Source organism: Salvelinus alpinus, chromosome 1 (genome assembly GCF_045679555.1).
Source record: "Salvelinus alpinus chromosome 1, SLU_Salpinus.1, whole genome shotgun sequence".
In the NCBI taxonomy this organism is placed as follows: Eukaryota; Metazoa; Chordata; class Actinopteri; order Salmoniformes; family Salmonidae; genus Salvelinus; species Salvelinus alpinus.
In genome coordinates this window covers 62,229,542-62,255,804 of record NC_092086.1, presented here as the reverse complement: position 1 = coordinate 62,255,804, position 26,263 = coordinate 62,229,542, and the positions used below count along the sequence as shown (strand labels likewise).

General features: G+C 40.6%; 1 protein-coding gene and 1 long non-coding RNA gene across 8 annotated transcripts in view; one reads left to right on the top strand and one right to left on the bottom strand.

The window, feature by feature from the left end:
- The window catches only part of LOC139582855 (peripheral-type benzodiazepine receptor-associated protein 1-like), a 194,116-nt gene extending 172,900 nt beyond the window's left edge, over positions 1-21,216 (top strand). For 5 of the 7 annotated variants that reach the window (XM_071413257.1, XM_071413247.1, XM_071413266.1 and 2 more), the window contains 8 exons: positions 620-762; positions 996-1,164; positions 4,217-4,285; positions 4,841-4,888; positions 11,117-11,229; positions 15,983-16,054; positions 16,334-16,462; positions 17,411-21,216. In XM_071413257.1, the coding sequence (XP_071269358.1) occupies positions 620-762; positions 996-1,164; positions 4,217-4,285; positions 4,841-4,888; positions 11,117-11,229; positions 15,983-16,054; positions 16,334-16,462; positions 17,411-17,764 (1,097 nt within the window). In that variant the 3' untranslated portion in view covers positions 17,765-21,216. The remainder of the gene's footprint in view (positions 1-619; positions 763-995; positions 1,165-4,216; positions 4,286-4,840; positions 4,889-11,116; positions 11,230-15,982; positions 16,055-16,333; positions 16,463-17,410) is intronic. The other 2 variants (XM_071413275.1, XM_071413283.1) reach the window with 2 other exon arrangements.
- Positions 21,217-21,309: 93 nt separating this feature from the next.
- LOC139582886 (uncharacterized) lies at positions 21,310-22,900 on the bottom strand. The gene is made up of 2 exons (XR_011676439.1): positions 22,811-22,900; positions 21,310-21,973 (listed from the first exon to the last, which is right to left on the bottom strand). It is a non-coding gene; the product is annotated as an uncharacterized lncRNA (long non-coding RNA).
- Between the last annotated feature and the right edge of the window lie 3,363 nt (positions 22,901-26,263).

Sequence of the window (26,263 nt, the reverse complement as noted above, 5' to 3'; positions counted from 1 at the left end):
GGAGGGAGGGATCAGCGAAGATGTTGTTCTCACATACAGTATCTCCAGATATCTATACAGACAGAGGATATGAATGTGGTCTATTTCTTCCTGTCAGCTCTGCTCTGCTTGCCTATAGTCTGACTGTTTCTACATACAGATGGGCTGATCCCTCCTAATGAGATCGAACCTTGTCTCATTGGTGCAGCTTAAGTCCTAGTTAACTACAGCAGTTCACATTCCCTACACTGCCCTATAGGCCTGCATATAGGTCTAGGTAATCAGTCATCTTGATCACTACATCACATAGACCAGTGATGGGCAACTCTAATGGGGGTGGGGACCACAAGAAAAGTCTGAATTCATCATAAGGGGGCGCAGTGACTGGCAGGTCTGTGTACCCACATCCATATACACACACATGCAGTCAGAGCTGGCCCAAGCCTGTTGGGGGCCCGAAACAAAACACACACATTTTAACAGAGTGGAAGTGGGCTCTTCCGTGTGGATTTTGAGAACTGTGGGCGTGGGGGATGTGTGTGGGTGTGTGTGACCAGGCAAATCCAGGTGTATGCACCGCAATGCTTAGGCTAACTGTTGCTCCAAATAATGTCGAATCTGTTTGTGTGTTTGCATGAAGAGAGCATGGAGCCTGCACGGCCTATAGGAGACAACGAGGTGCGTATCTTTGTGGCGCTGTTCCCCTACGACCCGGTTAACATGTCCCCGAACCCTGATGCCGCTGAGGAGGAACTGCCCTTCAGAGAGGGACAGATCATCAAGGTATGGAACCCAACTGGTTAAAATGATAGTATTGCCTGCTGGAATAGTGATATCCCTAGCACCATGTTTTACAACTCTCATCTAATCTATCATTAATTATAGGCTGTTCAAGGCAAAACGTTTATCTATGTTATGCTTCTTCTATTAATAAGTTAAGACAGTAATGGCACAACCTAACAGCAGCCATCTTGTTTTCTCTCTTCACCTTCCCCATCCTCCATTTTCCTGTACAGATCTACGGAGATAAAGACTCGGACGGGTTCTACCACGGCGAATTGAACGGTCGTCACGGTTACGTACCGTGTAACATGGTGTCTGAGATTCAGGTGGAGGATGAGGAGACCAGAGAGACACTCCTGCACCAGGGCTTCCTGTCTACCCACGCAAACATGGAGAAGATAGGTAGGCACAACTGTCAGTAACAGCACCAGTCAATCATCAAAGGGTTTTACATCTGTCAATCATATCAACAGCCAATCCCAGCAAGGTTCATCCCACAAGTGTCCAATTAAACAGGGCCCTTCTCTGATCCAAGTAACATACTGCCCATGTAATCAAACAATCAATCAAGTACATTTGAATTGTATTTTTTCTGTTTGGTGTCAGCTCAATGGTTTGTATAGATGTTGTCAGCCTGTACACTTCACTTTAAAATATGCACCAACTGCGGTCTAACACTTTTCAGCAGGTGTGGGTAGGTTCTTTGTCGTTTTGTTTTAATGAAATCTCCATTGTCCATGTTGTGGAGTGGAAGTGAAAGAAAGTAAAAATGGCAATACAGAAGTACTGTAGCTATGACCATTAGGGTGAAGTGTCAGATGTTGTGAGTTTCATAACTGCCAACAGATGCTCCATTTTTATTTTTTACTCCTCTCTTACTAGTCTTGAAATCAACCAGCTGTGACTCAATCATATACTATACTTCAAACTTGAATAATTTGAAATGAAAGCAAAAGTCTGTGTTTCTTCACCACAATCTGTTGGGGGAAATCTTCACAACCGGTAAAATAGCAGCTGCGTCTTAGATAATGGAAAACGTTCATTTGACCTATTAACTTTTTACTGTAATTGAACCATTTACTTTGTAAGAATTAACAAAACTGGCCAAATTGCACTATTTGATTAAATTCAAAATGAAAAAAAAATAATAATAATCTGAGGGGTATCCTACTGAGCAAGCAAGATCTACTCAGGGTTTTCTAAAGCTAACCAGCTTCAGGTAGCCTCACATTCCAGCTCAGGCTTCATCCATATACTACGACGGTGGATATTGCTTGTCCACCCGCCGCTAACTCTAGCAGGCTTGCAACTGCACGTGCACATCCCACGTGGTTAGTCGAACGACGAACTCTTCATTGAGACAATTTGTGCCGAAATCAAAATGAAGCAAAAGTTATCTTGCAAATTCAGCAGGCTATGGTGTGAAATGGGCTTTTAGAAATGCCTTCTGCTCTTTGGTGTGCTTATCAATGCATGAGCACCTTGTTTCCCACTACTATCGATAAAATCATTTTATTAGAGTTCGACCGATTATTATTTTTCAATGCCGATACCGATTATTGGAAGACCAATAAAAGCCGATACCGATTAATCGGACCATTTTTATATATATATATGTATGTATGTTTTTTTTAAAATAATTATTTATTTGTAGTAATGACAATTACAACAATACTGAATGAACAATTTCATTTTAGGAACAACTACTTCAAGGTCTCAGAGCGAGTGACGTCACCGATTGAAACGCTATTAGCGCGCACCCCGCTAACTAGCTAGCCATTTCCCATCGGCTACACCAGCCTAATCTCGGGAGTTGATAGGCTTGGAGTCATAAACAGCTCAATGCTTGAAGCACAGCGAAGAACTGCTGGCAAATGCAGGAAAGTGCTGTTTGAATTAATGCTTACAAGCCTGCTGCTGCCTACCACCGCTCAGTCAGACTGCTATATCAAATCATAGACTTAATTATAACATAATAACACACAGAAATACGAGCCTTAGGTCATTAATATGGTCAAATCCGGAAATTATCATTTTATCTAACGGGTGGCATCCCTAAGTCTAAATATTGCTGTTACATTGCACAACCTTCAATGTTATGTCATAATTATGTACAAGTCTGGCAAATGAATTACGGTCTTTGTTAGGAAGAAATTATCTTCACACAGTTCGCAACGAGCCAAGCGGCCCAAACTGCTGCATATACCCTGACTCTGCTTGCACCGAACGCAAGAGAAGTGACACAATTTCCCTACTTAAAAGAAATTCATGTTAGCAGGCAATATTAACTAAATATGCAGGTTTAAAAATATATACTTGTGTATTGATTTTAAAGAAAGGCATTGATGTTTATGGTTAGGTACACATTGGTGCAACGATAGTGCTTTTTGTCGTGAATGCGCTTGTTAAATCATCACCCGTTTGGCGACGTAGGCTGTGATTCGATGAGAAATTAACAGGCACCGCATCGATTATATGCAACGCAGGACAAGCTAGATAAACTAGTAATGTCATCAACCATGTGTAGTTAACCAGTGATTATGTTAAGATTGATTGATTGTTTTTTATAAGATAAGTTTAATGCTAGCTAGCAACTTACCTTGGCTCCTTGCTGCACTCGCATAACAGGTAGTCAGCCTGCCACGCAGTCTCCTCGTGGAGTGCAATGTAATCGGCCATAATCGGTGTCCAAAAATGGCAATGACCGATTGTTATGAAACTTCAAATCGGCCCTAATTAATCGGCTAACCTGCCCCGGAGCAGGTTAGTTCTGAAGGATTCGTTACCATAGAAATTTACCTGACTAAAAAGTGAGCCACATTCGTATGACTGGTTATCCCAAGTTGAACTCAGAGTTAACCAAAGTTACCTCAATATCTCTTCAAACCTGATTCGTAGGATACCCCTCTGTAGTTCAGCCTATCTGCTTTGTATGCTCTTGTAGTTTGTCTTCACTTAGACTTGATTGTGTCACTGACTGTTTTAGGATAATCATCCCAGCTTCAGCTTTTGCCAAGCCTAATTCTCTTTTATTTTTTCATCGACTCTGTGTCATGCAAATCACTTTAATTAGTGTAATAAGCTCTGGGGGCTCATTGCTTTGGACCCCCACAAACACAGGTGCACACACACACCCTCAGGAACCACACACGTCATTACCCACCCTGCCAACTAGATCAAGCTGACAAACAATGTGCTTCTATTTCCTGCTTATCGTTCCCCCACAATGATCTCTGTAGATGTTTTAACCCTTTCACTTCCACTTGGTCTCACCTGCTGTGTTCTGTTCGCTTTTTATTATTATTGGTTGGTTGGTTTTTAAAATGGCTTTTTACAGCCTTCAAACTCATTCTGTCTCTTGTCTGGTCTGCTTCTTCACGATTTGGTGTCTCTGTCTGTCTGTGTTTTTCTTTATGGTTTCAAATTTGGTTTCCCTTTTTAAAACTCCATAAAGGCACTCGCTCACATGCAAAGCTTCCGCGTCGGCCTGTCCCACCGCCGAAACCGAGACGATCCAAGAAAGGTGTGTCTCGCTGTCGCTGCTGACTGGCTTTCTCTCTCTCTTTTCTCCTTCCCTCTTGCCCACTCTTCCTTTGGTCTGCCTTTTTTTCTCTCTCTCTCTATCACACTCCTTCTTGCTCACTGACCAGAGGGGATTTGTGGATTCACAGTATTAAATATACAGAACGTTATAATGATCTGCTATAGACTGAGATGTAGTAGGTCGTTTTTTTGTTGTTGAAAATTAGGACTAACACTTTTATTAATGCACTTGCACTTATATGCATGGTTAAAGCATTTGGATATAGTTGTTGCCATAGTTTCAGTGCGGTCCCACTCTTCAGCATCCCCTCTGATCTCCTCCATCTATCTGTGCCTCTGTCTACTCTTGTGTGACTGTCTGATATCATATCTGGCCTCAGGCTGCTCTCTCTAGGGTTGGCTTTGGTTTCTACGTTTTGGTTTGGTTGTACTACTGAATGTGTCAGAGCCAATTAGGACCAGAGTGAAATGCTTTAACCTGCTTCTCTCTCCCCACCCTACCCTACCCCACTCCCGTCCCGATCTACTCTTCCAGTTGAGTCTACTGCAATGTGGGAGGATAGCTTAGAATCCTCCAGTCAAGGTTTGTAATGTATCCATCATTGGCTCTCTCTCTCTGCCTCACAAGCATGAAGGGACGCCCGCTCTAGCATCGACTGGAAACCTGCATGTATTAGACAAGATACACATGACATCATCATTATGAGACCTCTCTAAACCTTTCTCTAGCCTCCACCTGATACATGAATTTGAGTCGATCCACGAAATGAGTACCTTTTGGGTAGTGTAACTTTTTACCAAATGTTTACATTCTGCCACCAAGAGCACATGTTCAATAAAAAACATGTTTTCCCATTACTATAGTAAGTGTCAAATAAAGTAATATAGTTGACCATCATCTTTCATCTTAAATCAGCCAGAAATCGCCTTGCGTCAGGGGAAATAGAATATTGTTATGTGTAACAGGAATCACAAAAAAATGTAAGTTGTTATAACATGTCTAGCCTGTCTATCTATGGGTAACAGGGTTGATGTCTTATGCTTGACCAAAACACCAGGAAATGTCCAAAAGGAGAGAACCAGCTCACCTGCTTCTACACCAATAATGTGTATAAACCGTGGATTGCTGATGCTATGTAATGGCCAATGAGAAGCTTGAAGCCACTGGCCGCTATATTAGCACTCCTCAGAAGGAGTGGAATTCTACAGTATTTCAATAAAATGTTTCAAGGACAAAATTCTATGTACAATGAACAAAAATTTAAATGCAACATGTAAACTGTTGGTCCCATGTTTCATGAGCTGAAATAAAATATTCCAGAAATTGCCCAAATCTGTTTACATCGCTGTTAGTGAGCAATTCTCCTTTGCCAAAATAATCCATCCACCTGACTGGTGTGGCATATCAAGAGACTGATTAAACAGCATGATCATTACACAGGTGGACCTTGTGCTGGAGACAACAAAAGGCCACTCTAAAATGTGCAGTTTTGTCACACAACACAATGCCAGAATTGGCAATTGGTCTGTTGACTGCAGAATTGTCCACCAGAACTGTTGCCAGAGAATTTAATGTTAATTTCTCTACCATAAGCCGCCTCCAACGTTGTTTTAAAGAATTTGACAGTACGTCCAACCGGCCTCACAACTGCAGACCACGTGTATGGCGTCGTGTGGGCGAGCGGTTTGCTGATGTCAACACTGAACAGAGTGCCCCATAGTGATGATGGGGTTATGGTATTGGCAGGCATAAGCTACGGACAACAAACACAATTGCCTTTTATCGATGGGAATTTAAATGCACAGTGATACCGTAATGAGATCCTAAGGCCCATTGTTGTGCCGCCATCACTTCGTGTTTCAGCATGGTAATGCACGGCCCCATCCGTACACAATTCCTGGAAGCTGAAAATGTCCCAGTTTTCCCATGGCCTGCATACTCACTCTATAACCATGTGTTCCAGTTCCCGCCAATATCCAGCAATTTCAAACAGCCATTGAAGAGGTATGGGACAACATTCCACAGGCCACAATCAACAGCCTGATCAACTCTATGCGAAGGAGATGTCGCGCTGCATGAGGCAAATGGTGTTCACAGCAGATACTGACTGGTTTTCTGATCTACGCCCCTACTTTTTTTTAAGGTATCTGTGACCAACAGATGCATATCTGTATTCCTAGTCATGTGAAATCCATAGATTAGGGCCTAATGAATTTATTTCAATTGACTGATGTAAAATCTTAAGTGTTGCATCTTGTGTTTATATTTTTGGTCAGTATATTTAAGTATGTATTTGTTGTTGTGGTGCAGTAACATTAGTAAAATATATTGAGGCACCGATATTACATTTTTGGCCAGTATCGATAACCGATATTTAAGATTTTAGGGGCCTTAACTATTTAACTGTACTAGAATGCTTAACACACACACATGGACGCAGCGGTCTAAGGCACTGCATCTCAGTGTAAGAGGCGTCACTACAGTCCCTGGTTCGAATCCAGGCTCTATCACATCCGGCCGTGATTGGAAGTCCCATAGGGCAGCGCACAATTGGCCTAGCGTCGTCCGGGTTTGGCCGGAGTAGGCCGTCATTGTAAATAAGAATTTGATCTTAACTGACTTGCCAAGTTAAATAAAGGTTACACACCACACTGACCACCCCCCCAAAAATTGTTGCCATTTATGTATGTCCCCATTACCAGTAAAACATATTCAAAACCTATTTCTTTCACTTACTTGCTGTGCTGTTTCGTTGTTCATTTCTTCAGTCGTTTCATTCTCAACCAGGATTTCTATGGAACGCCGCTTGGGTCTTTGCGTGTCAAAATAACACTATTTGACGTGTCAAAATAACACTATTTGACGTGTCAAATAAGCTTGTTGACCAATCAGGATCTGAATATAACTGCACGTCACATAATAACTCAACGCATTCGTACGTTTTTTACATAGTTATTACACATTGATTACACTATCACTCGTATTTCATATGTCACAACGATTCATCGATACGTATGCTATGATGCTGGTAAAGTTGTCTCACGCACCTGCAGTGCCTAGCTTATGGATGCAAACACTGTTTTTCCCCAAAAACATATCAAAATGACAATCTGTTTCAGTAGCTGTAGTTAGCTAGCTACATAGCTAGGTGTCATCATCTAAAAAAAAAACTAATTTATAAGACAGTTCTTATTTGATTAATGGTGGTCGGACCCATCCACAGTAAGCTAGCCACAGTAAGTATTAGCCACAATAGTGGACTTTGCGGTTAGCCTTCAAAATAAAAGTATGGCATAATTCTACTATTTGTATTCATTTGTATCACTGTCAATGACAAATTCCACTATTGTCCCTAATCCTTATTGTGGCTAGCTTCACAACACATAACCCGGTCCGGTCGAGCCTCACTAGCCAGATGAAGCTAGCTGGCTGCTTATAACGTTAGCTTTGGGCAACAGGGTTAAGTAGCTGGCTAGCTATTTTGTTCCATGAACTGAATTTCAATTTCAGTAGGCGAACAACAAGTGGCAACCTAGCTAATACTTACAAGGATTCTTAAATCATTGCTAAGAATAATGAACATGACTCCAGTTTCTACTGGTCATTGTTTTCAGGCTGGTTGTATTGGTGCTAGCTAGGTACCCCAGAAGTTGCTGTCGAACAAATTATGCTTTATTACCAACGTGGTATTGTAAACACATCGTTCGTGACCGGTATTTGCTTGTTTGCAGACTTTTTTTGTACAGCTTTGACAGTGCTACTGTATCTTTTTTGACACACAAAGACCCAAACGGCGTTCCATAGTATGTATGTTGTGAAGCTAATAGCAGTGATGCTATTACTGTGTAACTCCGTTAGGGCAACATCTGAAAAATAGCGCACTTGGTAGTGTGTACCGGCGCTCGACCAGTCGGCGAAAGCCAATAGCACCCACGACAGAGAACGGTTGATTGTCAAGGGCAATGAATTCCATTATCTTGGCTTTAATGGATTTCGCCTTTGAGTTGTCTCGCTGAAATTGTCTTACTCTTTCATATGACTGCTCGACTTGTTGACTGCTTGATCCACACAGCAGACATTGTGGGCTAGGTTAGGAATGCTGTGTTGCAAGTGTAGCGCAAAATTTTACGTGGCGTCATTACGTCATGTACCTACATAATATAGGTATGCATGGCAGCTTTGACATCGGTTTTTAACATCGGTGTTAAACTAGATACCGATGTTGGCATTTTTAGCTAATATCGGACAATTACGATATGTTCACCGATATATCATGCATCCCTAAAAATATATATATTTTATGGAAAAATATTGTTTTTATATATATTTTTTGTAATTGTTATTTTCAGTTCATTTGATAAGAATTTAAAAGTGTGCATTAAGATGTCTGTAATGGAAAATGCTTGTCATACAAATGTAGACATTAATAAAAGCATTTCCGTAGCTTCCAAACAATAGGGCTTTACAGTGATTGTGAAAACTTGGAGAAATTTTATGGTTAAGTGGGTTAAAATATTCCTAGAAGTAACGGGCTGCCGAGGGGCACGTCAAAATGCTGAATTTGGCACTAGAAAGTCTTAATTCATATAAAATATCTGATTTATCGAATGTTCCATGTGGCCTATATTACAGGACACTTCATTTAATATATAACCATCTTTTAACATTCAATATTGGTGCACAATTTCTACTTACAATATCAAAAGGACTCAAAAGGGACTCATTTCGTGGAACGACTCATGCATTACACTTGATGACATCATTAACATCCGACCTCTCTAAATCTGTCTCTGATTTACTGCATCATTCTATCAGGCAGATATTAGCCTTATCCTGCTGTTACCAAGGACTGTCTGTGTTTCTCCTATATTAATTTAGCAGTGGCGTACCGCCACTCCCAATAAGAATAATACAAATAATTAACATTTCTACCGAGACAAGCTTTCAACATCAGAATGACATCAAGTTACAGCTCTTCCTCAGATTCTCATCAGGTCATCCGAAAAACCTTCAAGGTAACTAGCTAGATAGCTTGTAATCCTGGAAGTGGAGCCAACTCTGTTAATAGATGTATGTACAGTGCATTCGGAAAGTATTCAGACAAATTGATTAAAAAAAAAAAAAAAAAGATTATTTACATAAGTATTCAAACCCTTTGCTATGAGACTCGAAATTGAGCTCAGGTGCATCCTGTTTGCATTGATCATCCTTGAGATATTTTTACAACTTGATTGAAGTCCACCTATGGTAAATTAAATTATTTTGACATGATTTGGAAAGGCACACAGCTGTCTATAAGGTCCCACAGTTGACAATGCATGTCAGAGCAAAATCCAAGCCATGAGGTTGAAGGAATTGTCCGTAGAGCTTTGAAACAGGATTGTGTCGATGTACAGTTCTGGGGAAGTGTACCAAAAAAATTATGGCGCATTGAAGGTTCCCAAGAACACAGTGGCCTCCATCATTCTTTAATGGAAGAAGTTTGGAACCACCAATACTTTGCTAGAGCTGGCCGCCAGGCCAAACTAAGCAATCGCGGGAGAAGAGCCTTCGTCAGGGAGGTGACCAAGAACCCTGCTGGTCACTCTGACAGAGCACCAGAGTTCCTCTTGAAGATGGGAGAACCTTCCAGAAGGACAACCATCTCTGCAGCACTCCAACAATCAGGCCTTTATGGTAGAGTGACCAGAGGGAAGCCAGTCCTCAGTAAAAGGCACATGACAGCCCGCTAGGAGTTTGCCAAAAGACACCTAAAGGACTCTAACCATGAGGAACTTGAACCCCATCAAATCTCTGGAGAGACCTGAAAATAGCTGTGCAGCTACGCTCCCCATCCAACTTGACAGAGCTTGAGAGGATCTGCAGAGAAGAATGGGAGAAACTCCCCAAATACAGGTGTGCCAAGCTTGTAGCGTCATACCCAAGAAGACTCGAGGCTGTAATCGCTGCCAAAGGTGCTTCAACAAAGTACTGAGTAAAGGGTCTGAATACTTATGTGATATTTCCGGTTTTTTTTTTATATACATTTGCAAACATTTGTAATAACCTGTTTTTGCTTTGTCATTATGGGATATTGTAGGTAGATTGAGGGGGGGGGGGGATATTTAATCCATTTGAGAATAAGGCTTTAACAAAATGTGGAAAAAGTTAAGGGGTCAGAAATACTTTCCGAATGCACTGTAATAATTGTTAGCTAAAATACAGTAACGTTACACTAGCTAAATCATTTTTGGGGTTAATATAGACTTGGCTGGTGATGTCATTAAAATTAAATTAAACTGTCCTTGATTTTCCCCCCTCACCCCCTTCTCGCTACTTCTGCCACCGCTGCTGGAAATAAAACTTAGGGGAAACATTGTCTGCTTGCCTGGTGATAATGATGATGATGATCTCCTTAAATGCATTTCCCTCTTCTCCATCTCCATTACCCTCCTAACCCTGTTTCATTTTATTTTCTAAGTGACATCACTACATGAACTCTCATGTCTTTTCGTGTTTTGCACTTACAGTTCACTAACTGTCGAGTGAAAACAGGCTAAACTGGCGTGACTCTTATGTGACCCTCACCATCTTGCTTGCCTGCAAGGAAATGGGCCAAAAACATCATCATCAAAGCTAGCCACTGCTATTGTTAATCTTTTAATCTTGGTTTTCCCTGTGATGGATTGAAGCTAGCTGTGCACTGCATGATTCTGAGTTACTATGAACTGCATGCTGACATGGAGGTTCAAATGAACAGGGTGTGCCACTCAGAAATTGTAAAACATCTGGTCCGAAATTTGACTCTGTATTTCTGTGTTGGATCGACAGATCCCAGCCAGTCTGGTGTTGCGATGGCGAACCCAACAGGGCCTGTTCCTCGCAGGATGAAGGCCATCTTTGACTACGACCCTCGAGAGAGTTCTCCCAACGCTGACATTGAGGTAAGCGACATAATCGTCTCTGTAACAAAAAAGGCTTGTGTTATAGTAACATTTTTAAAAGAGAGCAAAGTACACATTTCTGATTCAATTGACAATAAAGCTGTAACTATAATGTTCTATTGTTTGCAATGTTCCCCGAAACTGCCGTGCAGAAGAAAGATCAGTTGATGCTGAGAAGCAGAAGATTGAACTTCACTCAACTTTCTAGAGTTTTCCCTGTTAGTTGGCACACTATCAATATTGTGTGCCAACACCTATCAATATTTCCTTTTACTGTGGGAAATGTGATCGAATAAATGCAATATTAGCCACTTTGAATACAGTACCGAAACAAAATGAAATATGCAAGACTTAGTATGCAAAACTAACTATGCAAGAGGTTTTGTTGTAGGCAAAGCACATTGGAGTAGGATTCTATTGCATTGACAAGCACAACTCAGGCCCGTATTCTACAGACCAGTGTGCCATAACCAATCAGAGCTGCAGTAGGCCTATATGCAAACAGACCATTGCCATATATTGATCTGTGCCATTCACTTTGAACTGGACTGTGTTTATAGCATGAGCAGTCGTGAGTGGATGTGCTTGTTTAGAGATCAAAGCGAGAGCTACATGTAGCAACGTGTGCACATTTGTTCATATCATTTGCTAGTTAGTGAGTTATTAGCACAGTTATAGATCACTCCCCTGCAACGGGGGAGTGATTGCTTCCTACAAGAACACAAAACGTGCATTTCTAGCCATCTTTGAAAAGTTAGGTAAAGAGCTGTTTTTTGTCTTTGAGACAGGCTTGAATAAGCTAAGTAGCCAATAGGCAGAGTGTAGCATAATCTGTCTGATTCTCTGTAATAATGGTATGGGAATAACGATGCGTTATATTTTATAAAGTGGTTTCTTGCATCAAACAACACAAAATGTTCAGTCACCTTGTCTGAAGGACAAGTGGATAAACAGATAACAAGTCTCATGGAATGTAGGCCTACATTGAACACCACACATTGGCTGCTACTGTAGGCTGAATAATAGAACAGCTATTTCCATGTTAAAATGTTATGTGATAAATTTTTTCCATTGTTTTTGATGATAGGCCACTCTGGTTGGCCTACATTATGATCAAATAGCCACAGTAGCCTACTTGACAACTGTTAAAACTGTAACTTAACGAGGGTACTGCCTACTGTAGTCCTATTGTAACCATTGACACCCAAATAGCTGCCAACTTGATCCATGGCTTGATCCATAAACATGTATCCCAGCGCGAGACAGAGTCACCTGAAGCAGTAAAGCTAATTGTCGGAAAATGTTACATGTGCATTCTTTCTGAACATTTACCATCAATATGTTACATGTTCTACCCAAAATGAAGCCTGTCTGGACCTCTGTTATGGTAACATCCCAGGTGCGTATTTTTTCAAGGCACTACCCAATCTTGGGGGTTCAGCTCATCCCAGTCTACAAACCGTGTTTGCAGTGAGAGAAGGCTAAAAAGGTGGAGATTGAAAGCTGGACTCGTGAAGCTACTGAAGCCCTGCAGGACTGTTTTGAGTCCACTGGACAGCGCCGATGACCTGGAAGGGATACTGTCTCTGAGTACATTCGTTTCTGTGAGGATCTCGTTATTCCCAAAAAGAAAGTCAACATGTTCCACAATAATACATTGTGGGTAACTCTGGAATTAAAAGAGCTCCTCAATCAGAAAAAAACAAGTGTTTAAATCTGGTGGCAGTAAAGGGGAAAGGAAAAATCTTCAGAGGCAACTCAAAAGCAAAATCAAGAAGTGCAAGGCAGCCTACAAAGACAAATTAGAAAACCTTTTCAAGAACAGTAGGAAAGCCTGGCAAGGGCTACAAACCATCACAGGCTACAAACCAATAACATTCTATGACCGCCAAATGATCTTACTTTTTGCAAATTATTTGAACAGTTTCTATTATAGGTTTGACGTGTGATTTTACATCGCAGAGGAAAGTGTCCTTTGACAGTATAGACAGCATACCAGCTGTTGATTTACAGATCTCTATGAATGACGTCAAGCAAAACTTTCAACGTGTCAACCCACAAAAATCATATGGTCCAGACGGCGTTAGCAACAAGGCACTTCAGGCATGTGCAGACCAGCTCGCATTACCGTTCCAGAAGCTGTTCCAGCTGTCACTGGACAGTGGGATAATTCCAGACTTATGGAAGAAGTTGCTGATTGTCCCAGTAGTTAAAAACAACATGCCAAAAGAAAATAACGATTTACGCCCTTGACAGCCTTGACATCTTGACCTATGACATTTTTTGAAAAAACAAATTCTCTGTGGTCTCTCATCCCAATTAGATCCAAACCAATTTGCCTACCGTGTCTCCAGGGGTGTTGATGATGCGTTACTGGTCATGTTGAACAATATCTACAAACATTAAGAAAAGGAAAATACCCTAGAGAAAATGTTATTCATTGACTTCAGTAGCGCGTTTAACACCATCCAACCACACCTACTGGTGGATAATCTGGTGAATTTGGGTGTCAACTCTTTACTGATCAAGTGGATTAATAGTTTCCTTGTGAACTGTACTCAACAAGTGAAGTTTAACTCCGCCATCTCTACATCTAGAACGGTTAATACGGAAGCCCCTCAAGGTTGCGTACTTTCACCAATACTGTACACACTGTACACAAATGGTTGTCAAGCCTCTGACTCAGCCCACAAATTCGGTCTTATGTAGCAACATTTGAATTTCAGTTTTTTTTTACATTGGATAAAAGTAGTAACTCAGAGCTACAAAATTGTATATAATACACTGCATTTGAGGAAGCAATGGGAAAGTAATTCTGCTTTGAAAGTTGATCAACTTGTAAACTCACTTTTGAGAAAATTGTCTCAATCTTTTGGTATTACTAATGGAGAGCCATTTTTTGTCTACACCCATTCAGCATTGTTCACACCCTCTTAAGCCTTAGCCCCACTCATCTCTTAAAGGGTTGATCCTTGCGTTCTGTACTAACTTTCCAGCTACTTCCAGACATCTAAGAGAGCGAGAACAGCTCACTGAACATTACTCGCCCTAGCAGAGCTGGTTAGGCGGTTATGTTATCCAGAACGTTGGTGACTGCAACTGTGCTGTCAGATTGTCCATTCGTAAATTCAGAGCGCACACTGGATGCTCTGGCCAATAAGTAGTGTTGTTCCGAAAGCTCTGATCTCACAACGACAGTCAAGCACCCAAGCTAACTGGCTAACATTGGTTAGCTACTTCCAGACACATAATGAGAGAACACCCCACTCTGACCATTTTACTCCCCCTAGCAGAGCTGGTTAGGCAGATTTCATGTTATCCAGAGCGTTGGTGACTGTAACTGTGCTGCTGGCAACAATCTGCAGGTAGCTAACCAACCAGGTTCTATGGCTTTAACTAGTCAAGCAAACGTGTCTGAGATATGAAGAGTAAGATCATACACAACGTTAGCTAGCGACCCAGCCAGCTAACATTAGCTAGCTAACAGTACACTTGAAATGAAACCACTTTCTGTCAAAATTAGAAATGTGTAATATCTGAACATTTTGCTAGCTAGACATCTTACCAGTATGCATCATGGTTGGAAGCGTCTCCTGTCTGATTCCATGCATGGTTGCCCTTAGTTTGACAATGTTAGCTAGCTAACAGTACACTTTAACTTGACATTAGGTTTATACAGTTTTACTACGCGATACTTTTTATTTTTTTTAAAGCTCCAATAGACAGACGCGTGCTATACGGCAGACCAATCCAAACACATCTCTCGGCATGTCCAGCCCACTCATTATCTCAGCCAATCATGGCTAGCAGGAATGTTGCTCGCTTTTTCTGTGGCTAAACCAACTAGGCTCGTAATTTAACAATTGTATTCGTATTTACAGATGGCATACAAGTTTCATATTAAGGCACATGAAAGTAAACATGTTCGAGAAGGCATTTATGCCAATAAAAAAAAATATGTTTTACATTCAAACAGCCCTCCTGTGAAGTCGTGACTTGCGACATATGCCTAGTTTCCTGAATCAGGTCACAAATACTTAAAATTTGCAGTTTTGGGGTTTTCTCTACCCAGACCAAGCCTCTCCAAGGTTTTGACAGAGAAATGGCAGAGTTCGTCCAGTGGTGCGCGTTCTTGAAATAAACGTTAAAAAAACTAAATCAGAAGGAAAAAACTCCACCACCCCCTACGAAGATCAATGGGGAATCAGTCGATAGAGTGACCACAATGACGGTGCCTTTGCAAAGATGAAGAAATTGCAACAGAGAATGTTTTTTTTACGCAAACTTAACCATTTTAATGTCGACCGCCATATCTTACAAATGTTCTAGAAATCTGTTATGCGGAGTGTACTGTCTTTTGGTATGATATGCCTGTTTGGAAACATGTGAGTGCAAGACCAAATCAAGCTTCAGCGCTTGATCAAGACGGCGGGGAGGATAATTGGACAGTACTCATCCCTTTCACTCAAAACTCAGTCACAGCAGCAGCCGGACAAGGGGAAAGAGACTTCTTCAAAAGAAAGTCAAAACAGAGATATATGTGTAATGCATCGTCTGTTGGTCCCTCAAGTATACAGCAAATTACACTTTCACTTTAAATGTGTAGCTATAGCACTTTCAATTAATTAATTTGTGTAGATTCTGTGTTTCCATGTTTTATGTACCGTCTTTTTAAGCACATGACCAAATTATTTTCCCCCTGGTGGGATAATAAAGGTAATCTGAATCTGGTCTTCTCTATCGCCCTATGCAGGCTGAGCTGACCTTCAGTGCCGGGGACGTCATTTATGTGTTTGGTGACATGGACGATGATGGCTTCTTCTATGTAAGTGTACAAGCATACACCAAAGAGAACAATGCAGCTATCTCTCATGTAAACAAAAACTCTGAGAAGGTTGTAAGCACTCTCTTTTTGATACCGTTTCAACACTTTAAAGGCATGACCATTTGAATGACAAGGGAAGATGTTGGATTAGATAGTAGTAACATTAGTTGTTCTTGTACTAGTAATACAGTTGTAGTTGATGAAGACTGTCTTTTTTGATTGACTACAGTAAAGGTTATATGTGATGTGGGTGTCTAATGTGTATGCGGGTGTTTCCAGGGCGACCTGAACGGACACAAAGGCCTGGTCCCGTCTAACTTCCTGCAGGCTATCCCAGAGACTCCTCGGAAAGCCCCACCACCTGACCCTCAGCCTCCGCCTCTAGCAGAGCCCAGGAGAGAATTACAGGTGCGTCTGTGTACGGGTTACGCCTATGACACTGTGGATACATGTGTACAGTACATCACCAACTACTTTGTGACCAAACACTGATGATGGCCTAATTGCCAAAAACGTTTCTAGCCCGTTGCCTCTCAAAGCACAAATAGAAGCATGAAAAATGTGAATTGCTTTTGTGAAGGCGGATCCCCCACACAGCATTTGATGTTGCAGAAGACTGCCGATCTTTCTATGCACTTATTATCGACCATTTTCCAAAATATTCCCTTTTAATTTTGTTTTCATATCTATGCTTTTTTAGTCGTTGTATTCATTTGTCTTTTTTTGGTTGTCTCTATAATTTCCGTTCTGTTTTTGCATTTCTTTTGTCCTTCTGTTTCCTGCATGGCCTTTTGCAGAAGCAAAAACGAACTGTGCACTTTAAGACTTGAGCGTAAGTGTCTCTGGGGCGGAAACACCCTCCCAGCAGAGTGCTAGTAACTAGTGCACCCTACTCCCTCCACCTTGTGCTACTCTTTATCATTATCCTTCCTACCGTACCAGTACTAGTATGTGTAGTGTCCTGTCTTTTGGGTCCCCATGTTCATGAGATCAGGCCCAGGGTGGTGTGTTGATGGGTTGAGATTTCTGAACATCTGGGTGTTCTCCGCTTATGCATTCCCTACCCAACCGTTCTCCTGTATCCCTTGGCCTCCATGATTACTTTCAGACTCCCTGATCTTTAACACGTTTAGCTTTAGAGAGTAAAATGTTCTCTCTGTTACGTGTTGATGTTAGTTGAATCAGTTCATGTACAATGTACATTACTGACTCTTAGTAGGAGCGTTGTTGATAGTATGTTACTTAACAGTTTTATTTGGATAGACAGATTCAGTAGAATCTTATAACAATAAAGAAACAGATGATCAGAAAGTTTTCTTTTCTTATACTCTGTTTGCATGGGTTTCCCTCCCCAAGGTGAGCCCGAGCACCTCCATGGAGCAGACAACACCAGAGGAGGTTCCACATTCACCCCTACAGACAGGGCTGACTGGCCCAGTCCACACACACCTCCACCACCTAGACCTGAATCCATCCGCCGCAGCAGCCATGATAGACCCCTCCACGGACCCTGGCCCAGGCGCATACTACCCCAACCCAGCCCCAAGACAAGCCGCCCCCAGAATCAGCACCTCTCCACCCCACGTTCCACCAGAAAGCCCCTCACAAACAGACCAGACAGATGCCTCCCCACCAGGCAAGAAAAAGAAAGGCTTCTTCTCCAAAGGGAAGAAGCTTTTCAAAAAGCTTGGATCCAGCAAGAAGGATTGAAACTTGGGACATTTACCCCACCTTATTGAAAGCACTTTTACATGTTTGTTATCAGTCTTCGTTGTCTTAGTCTATGTTAATTTAGTTGGAGTGTTCTGTAACTACAGATACACTAACTTGTCCTTGGCCGATATTATACAGCTAAATATACCGCTTCAATGGGCTTTCTTGATAATACTACTAAACCAGCTATCAATAGAGATCAATAGTAATGGATTTTTTTTTTAAGGCACTAACTCCACTATGGTGCGTAGGACAAAGCCTATGAGGAGATTATTGCTTTTAAATACGTTTTTGTAGGGTTTTAGGATAAATGTCGAAAATAGGATCTGTGGTAAACACAGGCTTAGGAGATCTTATACGTTTTTTTTATGAGTTCATCTTCATCAGCTAATGTCACTTTTTGTGAACTTTCAACCATTTATGTTAGGAAAAAAAGCACATAAAGGCTTCATAATTCATAAAGGTTATGTTAACTGACTGCTATTATCTCATAGAACAGAAAGTATAAGATCTCCTAAGCTTGTGTTAACCTCAGACATTATTTTCTGCATTTATTTATCCCAAAACCCTGTTTTTTCCCCATTAATTTTCCCCATAGGAATGGTTGAACAAACAAAAGGTAACTAATTTCCGTTTTTTTACGACTACAAGCTGGCGAGCTTTATATGGTGGAGCATATTTTGTCTGTATCCGAAATGGCACCCTATTCCCTTCATTGTGCACTACTTTGGGAATAGGGTGCCATTTCAAACGCAGGGATTGTCATATATAAAATGTGGCAGCATCACTGACAGCATGCTAATGAGCATGTTGAAGTATTTAAACTCCTAACCTGTGCTGTGCTTACAGGCTGCCTCTAAATACCCACCAATTACCTAATACGTGTTAACCATTAGTAGTCCACTCCACTCTGTGAGGGTTTGTACCTGACGTTAATCTGGAAGTAATCTCTGGAAGGATTGGATTTGCTTTGAGTTGATCAGATACAAATGCAGAGGTGATGTTCAAATGCTGCTCTAGACTCTATCCGTGGTCCAACTCTATCCGTGGTCCAACTCTGTCTGTGGTCCAACTCTGTCAGTTCAACTGAGGATGGAAGAGAGCATCTCTTTATCTGTTGGCTGTTGTTTCTCATCCCTGTCACTTTTCAGACCGATCTGGAATCTATTCTACATAGATGTATTTTAAACATCAGTTTGGTCAGTGAGTCCCTCTCTGTCTCATATCAAAAGTATTGAAACTAACTAGGATTGTTTTTAACGCTAATTGTACACTTTCACTCATTATGAGCTCACTACAGTATAGCTGAATGGAAGTTTAACAACAACTCTGTCCATTCATTACGATTGACAACCATAAAGTCATTTATTTTAGATCTTTGTGTTGAAGTTGAGTATGTTTGGTAAATTGTGTTTTTAGTGTGAGGAAGGATGGGTCTTATGGCCTCCTGAAGTGTGTAGACAAAGCGAGACTGACGGTAGCGAGACTGAAACCTATCTATGCCTTTCTGTATAATGTTGGCGCACAGAACTCATACTCGTGTGTGTGTGTGTGTGTGTGTGTGTGTGTGTGTGTGTGTGTGTGTGTGTGTGTGTGTGTGTGTGTGTGTGCGTGTGCGTGTGCGTGTGTGCGCGTGCGCGTGTGCGTGCATGTCTGGGCGTGTATGGGGTAATTTCCTGTCACTGTACTGTCATAGTATAGTGTCTTAGTCCAGGGTCTGTCTTGAGTCTGTCCTTTTTCTTTCGGGTTAGATGTTTATTTTCCTCCATTTTAGGAGTGTTGTAAGGACAATGAACACTAAAACATTTGGAAGTGTTCATTTTTATTCTACCATGGTTAACAACCCAACTCATGCACTGTAGCTGCATTGTTTGATCCAGCTGCTCCATCCAGTATAATATGCAGTAATAGTTTTCTGAAGGTGTCAAAATGACAGACGAAGTTAGTCAATGTAATAAGTTGGTTTTATTTGTTTGTTGTGTTGAATACAGGGCTGGTGTTAAATGTTAATAATTTCTCAGGTTCAACTAGTTTTAGTCACTCAGCTCTGCTCAGTTGAGCCACCTCGTCTCACTAAAATGTGTCTGTTGAACCGCAGAGGGAGATTCTTGCCAAAACATTAGGTGCTTTATCCGTTACTATAACGAGGAGATACCAAGCATGAAACACCAGGGGTGAAATAGCTCGAAATATACAGCATAGAACAGATGTATGTTCTACCTAATAACAGCCTATGTGAGACATGTATGTTCTATAGGCCACAGTTCTATCTGCAACATTCTGAACATTGCTTGCGACCCATTGGATTAGCCCCAGCAGAGGGCGGAGTATAAGCACACCTGACTCCAGACTTTGGAGGAGGAAAATCTGGTTTCTTTGATGTTATGAATGCTTTGTTTTATTTATTTATTATTTTAATTGTATAGTTCTATCAGTGTTACAAATTAAAAGGGACAATAACGAATAGCAGAAAATGAGGAAACATCGGTTGCGCCACTTTTGAGCTGGCCTTGAATAATCCTGGTAAGAAAGCAGAGATAAGGTATCAGTACTGTACTGTACGTGTCAGGTTGTACTTTAAAGTGGCTGAACATTTACAGTGGATATTTGTATTCCTTCACAGCCTTTAATGGACCAATGTTCCCCTACCTACCTGCTCTAATCTGTAGTCAGAAAGCTAGTAGCATTCATTGTTATTGCAAGCTTTAGGAGCGTACTACTACTGCCCATGTCTGTCTCCACATAGGCTACATCTATCCTGCTCTGCTATCTAAATAGGACCTTAACCCTTAGCAAGCATTTTGATATAGTTGATATAATATTTAGCCTTACAAGACCTGTTTAGTCTTAATATGTTGTTTACACTACTTTATTGATTGCATGCATAATAATGATGTTATACCCATATTTGGCCTTATTTATTATCGTCATATTTATGTATAGGTCTAACGTTACTTGGCATTATGTTTGCAATATTTTAGTCATCTGATTGATTATTGATGCAGTGGAAGCCAAGTGTGGAGTATTATGGAGTTTCAGGAGTCTGTGTGTATGTGTATTATAATTTACAGCTAGCTGTAAGTTACTGTAAGTGAGGCACTAAGGGGCTTTGGACTATAAGGTATGATCATATTTTCATACAGAGAATGGAACTTTTTTTGTCTTTCCTGACCTGTATGTATGCTTTCTTTTGAAAACAAGGGGAAGATTTACCTTTTGTATCTTAAGGCTTGTATTACCCATTTTGGAAAAGCTCACCTGTAAATATGTTTTTGTTTTGATTTTGTTAATATTGTTTTTCAGATGTCTTTTTGCATGTGGAGGCAGTGTTGTTGATTGAGGAACAATAACTCAGAAGTAGTGCACAGAGGACTTGTTGACTTGAAATGGTGGCGATTTCTTTCAATATGGATCTTTTTACAGGAATAAAGTATATTTTCACATAAAAAGCAGTTGTGCTGTGGATTATTATGTGAATTTTGATTTTGACTTGGTGTTAAAAATGCAAAATGAAAGTATAGTTATAGAAAATACAAAAAATGCAAATTTTATTTCATTCTTTATTGAGCACAAATTTTGCAATACCCTTACCAATACAGACTTATCAATATGCATCATACATTTCTAAATCAAAAGCATAGAATGATACAACATAGAATGATAAGACCTCTTTAAAGGACCAGACCATTTACAGTTCAACGGAAATGAGTCTATCTATACAGTTTGAGACATTTAAAACATTTAATGTTCAGAATTGTAATACGAAAACGCATTCAGTGCCTAACATTTTTTTAAGGAGACGCATGAGGTATTTCCAGCTTTGTTCAGTGTTGGGTGGGTGCACAGCCCATGTGAACTGTAGGGGGTGACACTCTGAGTTGCGCACACCACCACTATGTGAAAAAAAGCGGGTTCCTCTTTTTCTCATTTCCTGTATGTGAACAGTCTCTCTCTTCAGGCGCCATTTTGGTTGCTATGTCTTTGTCACCGTAGCCAACAGTACACTCATCCATAAAGTAGGAAACACTACACTTTGGTGAGGAGTTTAGTAGTGCTTTCTACTTTATGGATGACTGCACTGTACTTCCTCCAATGTCTTCCTTTCCCGCTTCTTTCGCTTCTTCTCCTGCACCTGCCTCAACACTGGTGCCCATTTATTTATCCATGTTCCTCTCATTGAGATAAACTACATTTTTCAAGAGAGACCTGGTCCAACCAAGACAGCAGCAGGGGGAACAATGTTTGAAACAAATATCAGACATACTGTAACAACTTACAGCCATATACACGTCATAAAATAAAAAAGCGTCATAGATTTTTTTAAATATTGCTATAGAGCTTCCTATAGAGTAATGGTCATGTACAATTGTATAGTTATGAGGAATTATGCAGTTAGTTTCACATATTTGAGAGAGAATAAAATGCACAGGTTTGAGCATTGATCAAAGTTAGTAGAAATGAAGGGGAAAGACAACACCTCCCCTTCCCTCAAACTGTGCCCAGAGTCAGTTTCTCTAACTTAGATCAGTACAATGGCATTGTTCAGTTCAGACAACATACCAACGCCATTGTACTCAGCTAAGATCATTCTATTGAGGCATTATCTGGTGGAAGCCATTTTGTCTTACGTGAGTGCGCTTTTTTCCCCTCTGAAGACAGGTGAAGTAAAAATGATTCTCCTAACAATGTTACAGCAAATATGATTGTTGGTTATAGTAAACTACTTTTTATTCACTTAAAATCTAAAGACAATACAACTCCAAAATGTCTTGAATTTATCCCCATTTCTGTTTTACAGTGAACATTTGGTATGGTTTCTTCTTTTTAAATTAATGAATGAAGATTTCACACTATTACTATATACATTTTTCCCCCACACATTGATCAACACATTCAGAAATGTTTGCGTCGTAGAGAGTGAATGGACTAGTAACAATGGCCCCCATTAGAATGATCTCTCCTTACCTAAATTTGACCATTTCTATTCCATCTCATAACGAAATAACATAATTTTTTACCTAATACAATATGTTCATACTGTACCTGAGTGAAGACCCCTTTGTCTCTACAAAAAGTGAAGAGCTTGTCCAGCGGTCTAGGTGGTGTCTTCTCCCCTCCCTAGAAGAAGTGCATGATGAAGGAGAAGTTGTCTCCTTTTTAAACCTCTCCGCCCACGTGGTACAAACCACAGGAAGAGGTCTAACAGTCACAGGCGTTCTCTCCTTCTCCTTCCGTCTCGCTTGTTCTCCTTCCGTCTCTCTTTCGCTCTTGCAGATGCAGTTTGCAATGCCTATCAGGCATACGAAGAAACACACAACAGACACATCATCCTCTAATCTACATGTATTAGTTGATTTTGAAATCAAACCATTTTGAATCCAGAATCCACCCTGGTTATTTAAGACCTATTCTCTCACAGCCCCATATCCAACTTTAACCTCAGAAATGTCTTCGATCATCTTTCTTGGTAGGAAATTAGGCCAAAGGAGGGAAGTCAATGAGCCAATACATGTCAAAATAGACGGTTTTAGTGCATAAACACAATAATTTATGAAGTAAACGTACTGATATACCAACTAGGAAACTGATAGCCCTCTCAGGACTTTAGCCCCCTAATCACATCTACTGTCACCCCAATAATTTTACAACCTCGTGTTCCTTTTCGTGTAAAACCACGGTTATCCCCTCTTATCTCCTTCTTTCTCTCTTCCATTGGCTTTTGAAACCATGCTCTCATCTGTAATCTAGACTGCTTTATATTGTCAATAACACAGTTGCAAAATGAAAAGAGAAACTGACAAACATTCAATGATGAGAATCAATTGGAAGAGAGATAAACTATGATAGTGTTCATGATGAGTGTATGTCTCTTCACAAATATCACATCTAGTTCATTTTATATAACTTAGTTATAGTTACAAGAATATCAGATGAGATCAGTCAGGTGAAAGAAGTCTATTGGTTTTACCAGTGGAGGTTGAATAAGTCGTGCCAAAGGGTTAGTTGAGCCACCCCTTGTTTCTAGAAAACTCTACATAGAATTAATCATGTGACCAAATATTTAGGAAGAGGTCATCATTTCATGGAGTCTGTGAAGGAAAAAAACACATGGAAAAAGTGGTAAGCAAGATTTTCACAAGTCAAATGCATTTATTGTGTTAAAGTTTTCCTGACGCTTGTATCTAAACCAAAGTAGATCATTTAAATACTGTTTTATACATCAGTTAGGTTCTCTATAAGCTACAATATGACATCCTAAACCTAGTGTGAAAGTGCATCTTCGTAGCTGTGTGGGCTAATACAGTAAAAATGGTTGCTCTGGGGGAAATTGTGCCATTTGGCCAGGGGAAAGTTGGGCCAATGGCTCATTATACCCCATACAAATGATGATTACATTGTCAATTTTATGCATAAAATGTATAGTATTTTTGCAATTTGTCATGCAGATGAATTCAAGATAGTGCATTTTTACTGTTACAGAGCAGACCCAATCATGCCTTGTGTATACAAATGTCAAACAAGCAGGGGTCTTGCCCACTTTGAGGTTCTTGAAAGAGCAGCCAAGGAAGTGAGAGGAGGGAAGAAGTCCATTCAAGCAGCAGCAAGAGATGAAAACATTGATCGAAATGACACTGAAGAGGTACAATGACAAAAAATAAACCAAACATGTACCTGTTCGACAAAGAGGCTAGATAGAGGCACACACGCTCTTGTCTGATGACATGGAGTCTGAGCTTGCTAAACATATCAATAATCTCACAGGGCAGTTTCATGGGCTTAGTAGCCTCAAATGCAGAAAGGCGGCTCAACTTACCCTGTCCCTATGCTCTATTTACCCCATACCCGGGGTAAGTTGTGCCAAGAGACCACTTTTATTGGACAACCTATGCTTTCAAAACTGTTATGTTTACATTAATTCACATTATTTCAAGGGATACACAACATCCTGAAATATATGTAGATATACAGTATTTGTTAGAAAGAATGCTAAATGTAAAGAATAACTCAACATACCACAGCACACTACATGGCATTATTTATTTTAATTCATTGCTCAGTGAATTTACCTGCATTGGTATTGTGCAACTGTCTGATAATACTATTTCAGGAAGTACCTGTTGGGGAAAAAAACATGTTATTTCCTGTGCGAGGCCTACACCTGCACTGTAGTCTTCACACATACTGTATGTCACTCTTAGTAGCTTTCTTTTTCCTTTTCTTGAAAACAGGAAATACTGTATTTGCATGTTTATAGTATGTTTATACTGTATATAGGCTGTATATAGGCATTCTCATAGGTAAGATTAAACTATATGGATTGGATTATGCTATAAAGTAGCATAACATAGCTCCTCCCCTTTGCCCTGACGACCTTTGTAGAAAGGCTCACTATGGTATATCTAAAACGACTTGTTACCCACATTGTTCTTGCTGGCTTCATAGCGAGATATTTTCATGTCTAAGCAACCCACAGCTCAGCTCAGAGAGAGATGGAGGAAGTGGGGGAGGGCTGCCTGCACCACAGCAAAGCACCAGAAATGTGCACATTAGAAAATACACTTGACTTCTTTTAAATGCTTGCAGAAAATATGTTCATTCATTTTCATTTAAGTTAACAGTTTTGAAAGGCCTTGACATTCAACTTTGTATAGAAGGCACAGGGAGGAAATCAGCTTGTGAATCAGTTTTGTGCCAATGCAATCAGACTTGATCACTACTATTTTATCATGTATGTTTTGATTTGGGCGTACACATTTCCAAACCAATGAATGCTTGCCAGTCAAATTCGGATCAAGTTAGGCCTTTGTACTTTATCAGGTGGAGCTGAGCTCTACACAATAAGAGTTAAGTTTTATTTTCCACTCTACAGTTTGTTTGAGGGACTTCACCACCGTTGCTATTCACAGCTGAAAGGCCAGAGAGGTTTCAATTCCCTCTTCGACCCTACGATGTAAGAACACTCTCACCAGTACAGCCGTGGGGGAGTGGTTTATAATTATGACAACTTAGGAGATGGAATGATAATGGGTGGGAGAAGGGGGATCTATGGAGTTGGAAGAGATGAATGGATATGACAGTGGGTGTTGAAATGTAAGGTTACTTGCGTAACCCAGGTTCTCTGATATTATTTGTTTTGATATCTCACATGTGGGATATGCGCAACTCCTGTATCGCAAACATGTGCTCCGATGCCAGGTAGTCTCAACGTTTCAACCCTCAGAGGTCCCGACACTGAGGACAGTATGCGCCAATGAAGGTGCAGTGACGTCTTGCCAGTAGAACCTCATAACAGTATGAGAGGATGCCCAACAAGCCAAAGAGATGCCCTTAAACAGTTCTACAGCTGCACCATTGAGAGCATCTTGACTGGCTGCATCACCATTTGGTACGGCAACTGCAAGGCACCCGACCACAAGGCGCTACAGAGGATAGTGAGTTCGGCCCAGTACATCACTAGAGCCCGAGCTCCCTGCCATTCAGGACCTCTATACCAGG